This window comes from Sesamum indicum, linkage group LG11 (genome assembly GCF_026168435.1).
Source record: "Sesamum indicum cultivar Baizhima isolate 11 linkage group LG11, ASM2616843v1, whole genome shotgun sequence".
In the NCBI taxonomy this organism is placed as follows: Eukaryota; Viridiplantae; Streptophyta; class Magnoliopsida; order Lamiales; family Pedaliaceae; genus Sesamum; species Sesamum indicum.
This window is the reverse complement of record NC_142667.1, coordinates 4,510,757-4,523,029: the sequence shown is the minus strand read 5'-3', so window position 1 is coordinate 4,523,029 and position 12,273 is coordinate 4,510,757. Positions and strand designations below refer to the sequence as shown.

The window sequence follows — 12,273 nt, the reverse complement described above, 5'->3', positions numbered from 1 at the left end:
TGAAAAGTTAACCGTAATCGAGGGGAAGATCGCCATTGAGGGATGGGTCTCTCATCACCACCATTTTAGCATCAAAAACCTTTAGGGCCGATCTTCTTCTCACAAGAACAGGGTCGAATCGATTTAGAGGGGAGAGAAATTAGGGCTGAAAATTTTGGATAGCTTCTTCTCATTCTTTTCGCTGAGAAGAATCACGTGCAAAGCATGTGACTTCTAATTTCCCACCACTAGGTCCACGTCATTGTTTATGTGGAAATACATGTGGCTCTATTGGCCATTTTATACACCATGGCCTAACCAAGTTAACAGTTTTCGGTGGAAATGTCCAAATTAGCCAGAAAATTGGCAATAAAACCCTAATTCTCACATGATTGACCCATTTCTATAAATTAGTTGTCAAAATATGATAACAATGAAAGTTAGTATATTAAAATTAATCATAGTCAAAGTTAATGAAAAAAAAAAAAATTCCCCCAAGTTAGGGGCTTGAAACAAAACCAATTGGTGATTTAGGCTTTAGTTAATTTCCAACAGGTGAAATAATGGGTGAACCCATAAGAAATACAATATTTTTCTTTTACTAACTTTCCAATTTAATACCTTTAATTTAAAACTTGTTCATATTTTCTCTTTTACATAAAATTTACATAATTTTTTTAAACTTTTTTCTATGTGTTAATTTAAATATTTACAACTCTATTCAAAAGTTTATGGGCTACAACGAATTAATTAAAAAAAATACAATTAAAAAAATGTAATGATTTAAAGTGTCGAAAGTTGAAAGTGCTGAAATTAAATTATTTTACTTGTTTATTTTTTATAAAATGAAGTACTATTTCTTTTAATACTATGTAATTCTATTAAAATATCGTTAAGTAAATTATAATATTGATGTAAAATAGATTAGACCATCATAATTAGTTTAGAATTTCCTTCAAATATATTATTCAAAATTAAACCCAAAAAGAAAACAAATATAAAAATGAATTAACACACATTTTAATCATGTTAAGAAGATTATTTTTTTTTTATTTTGTATTTTCTTCAAAATTAAAAGGGTAAATTACTATTACATGCATAATTACAAATACCTCCTTAATATTTAAAAATTTATAAGTACCACCTGATTTGACGTCCGTCTAATAACAAGTTCATTTTATTAGCCTCCATTAGGTCTCCATTTAATTTTTATAGTGAACTAACTAAAACGTCCCTTTGAATTATGAATTATAATTATATCTATATTTAGAATTTTTTAAAATATTTTTATGGACTAATATCCCCTTTAGATTGTTTATTTTACCCTCTTTTAATTTTTTTATATTGTTTAAATATTTTTTTATTTTTTTTAAAAAATCAATAAGAATAAAATAGTATATCCACTTCACCGTCCAGAAAATATATAATTATTTTTAATTTAAAAGAGATATTACTAATTTTTCAATAATGAGAGAGTGTTGATGATTATGTTAAATTTCGTTGGGGTAGTTGTAATTTACCTAAACTAAAATTAAGTGGGTAAACGACTAAAAGGAAAGTGAAGAGGGGTCAAATGTAATTTCATTTTTTAGGTGGGGAGAAAGTGAAAATTAAGAATTAATTAAAGGACAGGAAACACATACATGATACACCCTCTCGTACTTCTGAATCAACTGCTGCAGCAGTGACAGATACTGGCGCACATTCGGATCCCATAACCCTCCTTCCAACGGTAACAACTACCGGGTCCGGATTGTGAAAGAGGGGTGGTGGTGGAAGCACTGTCAGAAAACGGGTCGGATCCGTGTCGATCCTGTTGCCCGGGTTCCCAGTATGGATGCGTTGCAGGAATCGGGTTGGGAGGAGCTCCGGAAAGAAGCTCGGAAAATTGAAGGCGATCTCGATGTCAAGCTATCTTCTTACGCTAAGCTCGGGGCGCGTTTCAACCAAGGAGGTATGGACTTTCCCCGCCCACCGTAAATCTGCTGGGAATTTGTTGTTGTTTTCTTGTTGACTATTGGATTTTGTGATATGCGATTTTCGCCATTTGCTGGCAATGAAAGGTTATACTACATTTTTTATGTACATTTGGGAAAATCATTTCATAAATCGAAGAATTTGTAGTGCAGCAGACGTATGACGTACTGGGTTTCCAAAATTATGGTGCAGGAAGGAGGGGGGCGGGGCCGGGGGGGGCGGTATGATCTGTATTCTAGATCATTCCCAGTTTTGAATCCAGTAATAATCATAGCTGCTTGCAGCCGCCACTGCATGTACTAATTGGTCTTACCTTTTGGGGACTTGTGATCATTAGTACTCGAACTTATTTCGGACTACTTCTTGTTATGCGCTTTGTTTATAATCATTAGTACTTGAACTTATGTGGAATCTCATTGTTTTCCAATATTCCAAGGGTTTTTAATATTGGTGTTTTTTGGTGTGAGGGTGTACTCTGGAATTTTGAATCCTTAAAGTGTTTATGTTAGAGGCTTAGAGCTAATTTGCTTGGAATTTTGGACAAATGTCTTAGATGTAGTTAATCGATTGGTTAAATTAGGGACTTCAAGGTGTGGCTTTTAAGTAATGTAAACTAGATAATGTAGGTTGAGGGAATACAATGGCTTGAAACTCTAAATTATAATTGACCAGCCAAGAGACATTTTATAAATAATTTGGCATCTATTATTATCAAAATTTGTAGCATGTGAAGCAATACCTATGCACTGTTACATATGAGGTGTAATTGTAATTGGTCTTTTGATATCTCATGGTTATAGATGCATATTGCTATCAGGGCAGTAGCTCAATCTGGTATAATTTTGCATTTCCCCTCTATAATGACTAGAATTTTGGACATTCTTCTGCTTCTGAAACTTGATGCATTAGTTATTTAACTCAAAAAGATATTTGCTGAAAATCTCATGGGTCCATGACTCCATGTCTACTTCCTCGTGCCTCACAAAGCGAGTTACAGGCAACCCAACATGCTCAAGTTTAGTCTGCATTAACCAAATCCTCGATATCAATTGATCTCAGTCTTGGTAAGTATGTTCGGAGCGAGCTATTGGGTTTGTTTCCACTACAAGTAAATTTTACATGTTTATGTATATACGTGTTTCTCTTATTTACTTATCTTGGAATCTAGACAGATGTTTAAGTTGTTCAGTATGATAATATTTTGAGTAAATATTTAATATCAAGGATCTCAATTCCTGAATGGTTGGACATTGTGCCTGTGGTAATGAGTAATGTTTTTGCCTTTTGAGATTTCTCGCAAAATAAACTCAAAACATTTTTTAGCATACTCTTGATGCCAGAAGCCTTTTTCATTATTGGAGGTACAAATTGGCCAGAAGATTGTGGTTCTGATGGTTTTATGGGTTTCAGGTCATGTGGATGCTGGTTCACCAACTCTTGGGTCCAGCAGGTCATGGAAATCCATGGAGATGGAGATTCAGTCATTGCTGGAGAAGCTACTGGATATAAATGATTCAATGAGTCGATGTGCTGCATCTGCAGCACCTGCTACTTCAGTGAATCAAAAGCTCGCTAGACACAGGGACATTCTGCATGAGTTTACCCAGGTTACTTACTATCATGTGTGCTCTTTTCATTTTTCATTAGTCTAGGTACTTCTGAATTCTGATATCATGATATGTTATATATTCATCCAGACAAGAATAATGAAAATAAGGGCAATGGTTTTCTGCTTCCGTTGCTTTTCTACTCAAGACAATGTTGAGATCCAGACTAGCTGTTATAGTAGTTGATATAGCTCATTCCTTGTGCTTACCCTTTTGTTCTTTTCAATCTATTCTTTACAACATCAATTGCAGAAGGACGAGAACAACTAAGAGATAATTTCCTTCAAAATGCTTTATTCCTGTACTATCACCATAGCTAGAATGTATCAATGCAAGGGATCAACCCTTATCTTGCCTGCCATAAATTTTGCTTTATCGCTTCTGTCTTTCCTCTCTTCCCATTTTGAGTTCTTCCTTGCACACAATCAGGGGTAAACTTCTTGGAGCTTTTGACCATACATGGGAGGCATAATTAACCCAACCTTTATGCATCTATGGGAAGCCTAAACTAATGACTGGCTGACAAGGAAAATACAAGGCTTAGACTACTGCCATCTTGGTGAATTATATAATTGTTCTATCCTGAATTTGAAGAAATAAAAGCGACTAAAACACACATTTGCTATTTCTGTGTAAGAGCTGTCAGTTGCAGCTTGCTTTGAATGTTCTCCATAATTAATTGGATGTACTTGCAATTGAAATATCAATTGGTTTAAATTTGACTGATTGATGCGTGATGTTGTCAATGCGCTTACTTAAGCATTGGATTTCATGATCATGAATGATTGCAGAAATTTTGTCGGGTGATGAACTCAAGTCTCATCAACCTTGCTACATCAACATTTTCTAGAATTTTCTGTTGTCTCATTTCCTTCTAATATAGCAGAAAATGCATGCTTTTTAGTGAGTCCAATGAGTATGTGAGATCCACTACTTGCCTGAATCTCATGGTTTTTATACCTTGAAATAGATCAGAAGCTATTTGCTCATGTTGGTGAAATTTTATGACTCATACAGTTCGGATCTTGATTTTGCCTGTTGTTCGTGCAACTTTCCAATGCTTTTCTGCCAATGTTTCAAGGGGCTTTTCTTGTATGATTCTCTTCAAGCCACAATGTCAATCAAGTATCCTGGTGAAATTAACTTTGGTTATTTCTGTAGGAATTTAGGCGTATCAAGGGAAATATTAACTCAATGAAGGAACATGCAGAACTTCTTAGTTCTGTACGAGACGATATCAGTGAGTACAAGGTGAGAGCATTTAATAACTATGAGCATAAACCAATTGGTTCCTGATGCTGTTTAAGCTAAAAGTGAATATATGCAGGGGCAGGCCTCTGGGAATGTGTCTCCAAAAATGCAATTACTACGGGAGAGAGCTGCCATACATGGAAGCATATCTCATGTAAGATTCTTATAAGCTGCTTCCTATTTACTGTCTTATCTGGTAAAGTTTGCAGAAAAATATGTTTCTTTGCTGCTGTTGTGAGATGGTGTTTTTTGAGAATGGATTTATTGCACTAGGGTAGAAGCTCTTTATTGTTTGAATCAATGACCCTTTGGAAACTAATAGACAACCATTTACATAAATAAGCTTTAATAGAAAGACAATTTACCAAATTCCAGATGCAGCCATGGGCAGTCCAGCATGCAAGCCTGAATCCTCTCTCTCAACTTTCTATGAATGAAAATTGAAAAGTTCTTGGGTTTGGGCCCCTAATCGATCAATAAGTCAATGGAATGAGGAGAAGACAAGAGTGGCATTTCTGATTTTTCAGAATTTGCAAGGAAATGTTGAATATTTGGCCCAGTGATGATCATGAAAAGTAAATGAATTACTTGAAGATCAAAGAATTAAGAATTCTATCTAGTTAATTATTTTCTTTCGCATTTTTTTGCTTGGTGACCATTGTGATCATATGACCATTCTACCCATATGATAGTAGGATTTCTTCACATTAATGTATGAAATATTGTTCTTGTTGTCTTTGCTGTGGTTTCACCTGTTGGTTTACATGAAAGCTTTACAGCCTCTGTAAGGTTATGCATTTTTAATCATCAGCACTTCGCTCAACTTGTAGATTGATGATGTGATTAGTCAAGCTCAGGCAACTAGAGCCGTCTTGGGCTCTCAAAGAGCATTGTTTGGAGATGTTCAAGGAAAAGTCAAGATACTGGGTGACAAATTTCCAGTCATTCGTGGTCTAATTGGTACTTTCCTGAGGAACATTTCTGTTATACTTTTTAATATAAAATTCCATACTTATTATCTTGTTCTCCTGATTTCGCAGGTTCAATCAGAAGAAAAAGATCGAGAGACACTCTCATCTTATCTGCAGTTATTGCTGCTTGTACGCTTTTTCTTATCATCTATTGGCTCTCAAAGTGAACATTATACCTAATTTGTGTCAAAACTAAGAGGAAAGAGGTTTTCCAATGAATTTTCCATGCATAGTTATTTAGAACAAATTCTTTTCAAGGTTATGGTTTCTAACCCTGATGGCACGTTTTTTTCCTATTCATAGCTCTACTATTTATATCTGTATAGAAGGAACCTGCATTTTGGTTATTTCACTGCACAAAACATAGAAGACGACACCTTGATTTTTGTGTTTTTTTAGACTATACCTTGCATCATTATTTTGCCTTTAGGGGTGTCCTTTTAGTGCCAAACTACCGACTTCCTGTAGCTCAACCTAAGATTTTGAACTCCGCTGGGGATTCGTTTTGCCATTTTTTCTATAGTAATCAAACATATGAACTTTCTAGCAGTATTTGAACTGCACTTTGGATAGAAACCTGGATTTGAGGGAAGGATTTAGAGTTTAAGATGTCAAATGGCCCCCAGTAGTATAATGATCTTAAATCTATCATAATCATGAAAAATATTCCTCAAGATGGTTGCTGAACGATTAGAAATCCATAATAGTTGAAGGTTGTTTTTGGACTCAGTGATTTGAATTTAAGGAGAAGGCTTGGAGCCAAGGGTTTTAAGTGTCTCAACGATTAGGAAGAACGCGAAAACTTTCACTAATAATTGAAAGAATTGCTCAAAATGAATGCTAAAGCAATTGAAATCCATAGCAATTCAACATTGCCCGAACTTAATAGATTTTCTATTATAGACTTAAAATCCACAGTTCCCACTCCCAGCATCTTCAATTCACACACACCCCAGAATTTTTCAAATAACACCGTGAATTATGGATTTGAAATTCCTAGCTCTCAGATTGTCAATTCAAAGACACTCCTTTTGTTTTCTTGTCTTAATTTTATTGTTTATGGAAGTTGTGGTCTGATAACTTCTTGTACTTGTATTCAACTAGAATTAAGTTTGACTGGTTCCATTTGAGGAAGTTTGTGGATTTCCATCTTTATACGGTGAAGTCTTGGAGGGGTTCCATATTATTCTGGCTTCCTTTTTCACCATCAAGCTGCTGAAGGAAGAGTATTACTACAACTGTAAACCAAGTGGTGGGGCTGGCTCTGAATGCCAGAGTGAGCATTTTTGTTATGGCTTACTACTGCGGGAGTTGGGGAACCCTTTATATGGTATGACTAATAATTGCTAGTTACTGTTTGTAAGCAGACACAGCGACAAGTTCTTGGTGGCATTTTAATGCATGTAGGCTAAAGCTTAATCAACTTCACATCGAGCAGTTCCCACCACTCATAACAGCCAATCTTCAACAATATGTATGAATAAGCAGGTTTGCATATTCCATTTAAGGATGAACATCCCTTTTGAGTTTCTTTCCTGCACTGTATTGGTGGACGTGGACCGTTAGATCGCCTATTGTTCTCAGATTCTGGTGAAAAATCCTTCAGGCATTTTAAGAACTTAGTAAAGGTAGTGTGGGAATAGCTTGTTGGGGGGTGGAAGATAAGAGTACGTCGGGTTATTCTTGGGACACATACTAATAATTATTTGATCGCCTTAGTGATAGTGACCCGTTAGTATAATTACCGATTACGCCCATTCCGTCAAATTACAGAAACATTTCCTCTAAATTCCTTTCAATACAGAGAACCTTACACTTACCTCCCATCTGGAATTACTTACAGAATATTTCATCCTTAGCAGTTTCTGTAGAAGAGCATTACATCATTCTATCATAGTTTAAGGCATTTCATCTGCTCAAACAGAATGGGTGACATGTGAACGTTATGAACTTAGAATAAAATTCTCATGAAAAGAAGGGCATAATGTCATGAGTAATTGCCCTAATTTCCATGAGAAAGTGGATCCCATTTGATTTAATGGTTATGGGAGACAAATAGGGTTGGACTTGCCAAGACTTCTATAATCTTCCTATTTGGTATAAGGGGTGAAAAAGGTTTGCTCTATATGAGCTCTGGGAAGTGATTAAGCTGCTACTGTAATTGGTAGAAGTAGAATTAGGTCCTCAGCTAGAACCTTTTGCCCACCTTTACAAAGAATCGACTTTTTCTTCTTTCATTTTCGTGAACATCAGAGCATGGAGATGCATATATAGTACCTGGAATTGATGTCACAGCTGAAACTGTGTCACTTTTTTTTTTGTGGGCATCTGTACATATAGTCCTACGACTCCTGCATGGAAAACAAGCCCCCAACACATGCTTTCTCACCATAGGCCTACACACACACATGTGTATATGTGTGTATATTGGGGTCTATATTTATACGTTTTTTACAAATCGAAAGGATTCTCTTGGATGTCATGAATTCCAACCTTACTGAAAAGTAGAGTTCGTCATTTCATAGGGTTGTTATGGGTTGGTAGTAATTGGTTTGTTTGATCCATTGGACTTAATATATCTAGTGTCTCGGTGCACTTAAGGGGACTAAATTAGATGATGTTTAAAACAAATTTTGACGAAAAAACTATTTTGTACTCTGTTAAGTTTCCTTTACTGGGATAGCTATAATGGATTCAACCAATCAAGCATTTTCTTGGCTTCAACATGGAGATCAAGTATGACGTTATCGTGCTATTTAAATACTGAATATTTAAATACCGAGTATTTAAATAATATTGCATACTCATTTTAAAAAATATATGAAAAAAAATATGCGTCAATTATTCATGTACACACAAAAAATTCATTGGATGCAGTATGGATTTAACTAGACAAGCCCTAAGGCATGCTTTAGCAGCGTAGGCCCCACAAACACACACACACATCTTATATATCTATACATTTTGACAAAACTGAACGGTTTTGTCTAGTTATATAGGCTGGTAGATAGCCATCCCATCACCTACAATATGCGTCGTACGTACTATATGCATGTATGTGTATAAACACAGAAAAGACAGCCCTACCTCTTGTGCTTGAGATTCTAAAATCATGCATCACCGCTCTTACCTCATTAATTGTGGCTATCCTCTTCCATCTTCATCGATTTTCTCACAATTGACACTTCACTATGTGTTTTCCTCAATAAAGTTTTAGAGAGTTCCACAACACCAGAACACTGAGATAATCATTACTTTTCATGCATGAGATTTAAGGTTTAAATACATTTTTTGGGTTTCGTAACATTGATTATTTGGTGGGTTTTTTTTTTTAACTTTATAAAGTACTATTTTGGTTCTGAATTTTTTTTTAAATTTTTGTAATTTTAGTGTTTTTTTTTTATTCGAATTCACTTTTTTCGTCAGAAAAATATATGTGCTTCTCATGTGACATTTTAAAATTGGGGCTTTCGATCCATTTTTATTTGTAAAATTTCAGTCATTTTCCGTCAGAATTTTCCTTCTCGTCGGCAGAGGTGAAATTCAATGAAAAAAAAAAAAAAATTATAACAACTAAAGAAATGTACGATCAAAACACTACCATAAAAAGTGAAAAAACGAAAATGTCAAATGTATTCCACATCCAGAGCGTAGTCTCTTGTAGGACTTTGCTTTCGGTTAGGTACATACATTATGGACATGAATATCTATGAATCTATGTAGTACATATAGGAGAAGGGCATGGGATTTTTCAAAGCCGAAAGGACGTGTGCAAATTAAATAGAAAAGAAATTCACTTAATACTTATATAATTATCCGAAATTTTGTATATTAAATGTAATTTTTAGTTATAAATATCATATTATGAGTTTTTTAAATTAAATAAATAATATGGTAATTATCATAAATTCAATAATATATTTACAAAAGAATTCTGAAATTTAGGAGATAAAATGTACAAGAGAAACAAAAAACAAAGATGAGAGAAGGAGAAAAAACGGGAAATAATTTACTCATAATTTTATTTTTTACTAGGAAGCATAACGTACGATGTATACAAATATATTTTACAGGTAAATATACATACTATTTTAATTAGTTATGAAATATATTGATTTTATGATATTATTTATGTTTTTGTCATTGAAAAATTAGTATTATACAATTATATTTCAGAATAAATTGATAATAATTATTTTAATTAATAAGAAAACTTACTTCAAAATTAATTGGTATTACTAAATAAAAAATATTTTCCAAAATTAAAATTTGGTGTTTGATATTCACTTATGGTTATATTTTATTGTCTTGTATCAAGTCAATTAATATGAAAATAAAAATAAGTACAAATTCAATATAGTAAAATAAAAATAATTAGTCAAACCTCCTTAGTTTGGATTGTTTTTATAAGAAATTCTATTTAATAAAAAATTAAAAATATAACCCAATAAGAGTACAATATGAAAATATACTCCAATAAGGGTACAAATGTTTTTTTAATAGTAGGAATAAACACTCAAAAGAGTCTGACTATTTTATATTTAATCATAAATTACACTTATTAGTATTCTCGAAATAATATGTCCATTGTATTATGAAAAAGTTTATAATCTAAAAATAATTATTTAATATTAATATTAAAATATTAATATTTTCAACATACTTTAATTTAATAAAATATTATGGAAATCAATTGATTTAAAATTTTCAGTATACCTTAATTTAATAAAATTGTGGATATTTATTCTATATTATATTTTTTTTTGAAGTTTGGATTAATATTTACATGTTACTCATATGCTATTCATTGTAAATTTGATGATATCTTAGTAATTCATTTTTTTTATAAATATTTAATATCTTTTCTAGCAAATTAAGCATGTTAAAATATTATTTGTCTATTTATATCATTCATCTTATAAGTAGTTTAGAGGAATTAGAAATACCATATATTTTTCTTCTTTGTTAAAATTAAATATTATAGTTGATTCCTTATGTTTTCATTTCATGACGATAACATCCTTAAATTTTAACTAATTGATCAGCCCTCTGACCATATTATAATTGCGGGTACATTGATCAATTTAGATTTTTTTTTCTCACTTTAGTCCCTAAATTTCGTAAGTTGTCAACTTGGAATAAAGAGTGCCACTACAAAGAGGAAAAATTAGATTCAAAGAATGATGATTTGTTCACATTTATGAACTCAAAATTTGTATATATGTACAATATAAATTTTTTATTTGAATCAGGTTCGGTTAAAGTACAACAAATCGTACAATAAATATAATACATTTGACATATAATGGATACTCTTCTTAAATTATACATCAATACATGACAAATATATGATATTTACTGTGTAATTGGTTCATATTTGATCAAACTCGATTTAAATTAAAATTTTGGAATGTACAACACTAGGCCTCGTGTTGCATTGTAATAGGGATATATAAAACCTTGTAATGTATCTTCCAAGGGCAACATGACTTCATATTATGTTTTTTATTTTATTTTTTGTTGACTGGTTTTGTTATATTTTTATTTTGGATTATTTGTTTTCTTAATGAGAAGTTGAAAACTAATGAGTAAAATTTTATAATGATTGTAAATATGTATTATGTGAAATGGTAGTATGACACGATATTGATGCAATTATATGATCACTAATATATATATACATATATAGCGGATAGATCAACATCCAAAAGAATATCCCATTAAGGATACGAGTGTGTTCTCACAATAAGAATAAATGCTCAAAAGATTCGCACTATTATATATTTAATGATAAGTTGTACTTATCAGTATTATTTTACCTCTAGTATATTGTGAGAAAAATCAAAAGTACGTGAATTAAAAGTACAATCTCAAAATAATTTTTTACTATTCATGTATATTAAAATAAAATCAAGGAAATATATCTTCGAGATTTTTTTAATTTGATCCCATTTGTTACGATTTTCTAAAAAATTTGCATCTCATAAATTGAAAATTATCTCAATATTAGTTCTCAATATATATATAGAGTAATTTAGTAATACACAAAATGCACATCAAGCTATTAATTACTCTATGCTCTTCAGCCTTAATAATACGGTATAGATAGATAAAGTATAATAATACAGTATAGATAGATAAAGTATAATAATACGGTATAGATAGATAAAGTAGAACAAGCGTACGTATGCTTGAATTTCTCTATTATTAATTAGCACGTATTTGTGGAGGGAAAACTTTAGTTCAGATTAAATGTGATCAGATCTAAATCAGTCACGTAACAAATATTATTTTATTTAAACTATATAATAGTTATATGATAAGTGTAATTTGAACAAAAACATGTTACCCAATGAAAAAAAACAGTTGCATGAATATTTTCTAAGCTGATGTTTCTTTGTTATAGCAATACATTAATTCAACCAATACATCAATATAATTAAAAATAATGACAAATTATATGAATTCAATCAACACTTCGATATGAC

The 12,273-nt window shown here is 32.2% G+C and overlaps 1 protein-coding gene across 2 annotated transcripts; it reads left to right on the top strand.

Moving 5' to 3' along the window:
- Positions 1–1,619: 1,619 nt before the first annotated feature.
- LOC105173320 (Golgi SNAP receptor complex member 1-2) lies at positions 1,620–6,057 on the top strand. Of its 2 annotated transcripts, none has more exons than XM_011095019.3 (6): positions 1,620–1,933; positions 3,367–3,563; positions 4,725–4,814; positions 4,897–4,968; positions 5,645–5,774; positions 5,855–6,057. In XM_011095019.3, exons 1-6 carry the CDS (start codon positions 1,813–1,815, stop codon positions 5,950–5,952), a joined length of 708 nt encoding a protein of 235 aa, XP_011093321.1. In that variant the 5' UTR covers positions 1,620–1,812; the 3' UTR covers positions 5,953–6,057. The 2 variants fall into 2 exon arrangements, with proteins under 2 accessions (XP_011093321.1, XP_020553282.1); XM_020697623.2 differs by having other exon boundaries at positions 1,621–1,933; positions 4,891–4,968.
- The last annotated feature ends 6,216 nt before the right edge of the window (positions 6,058–12,273 follow it).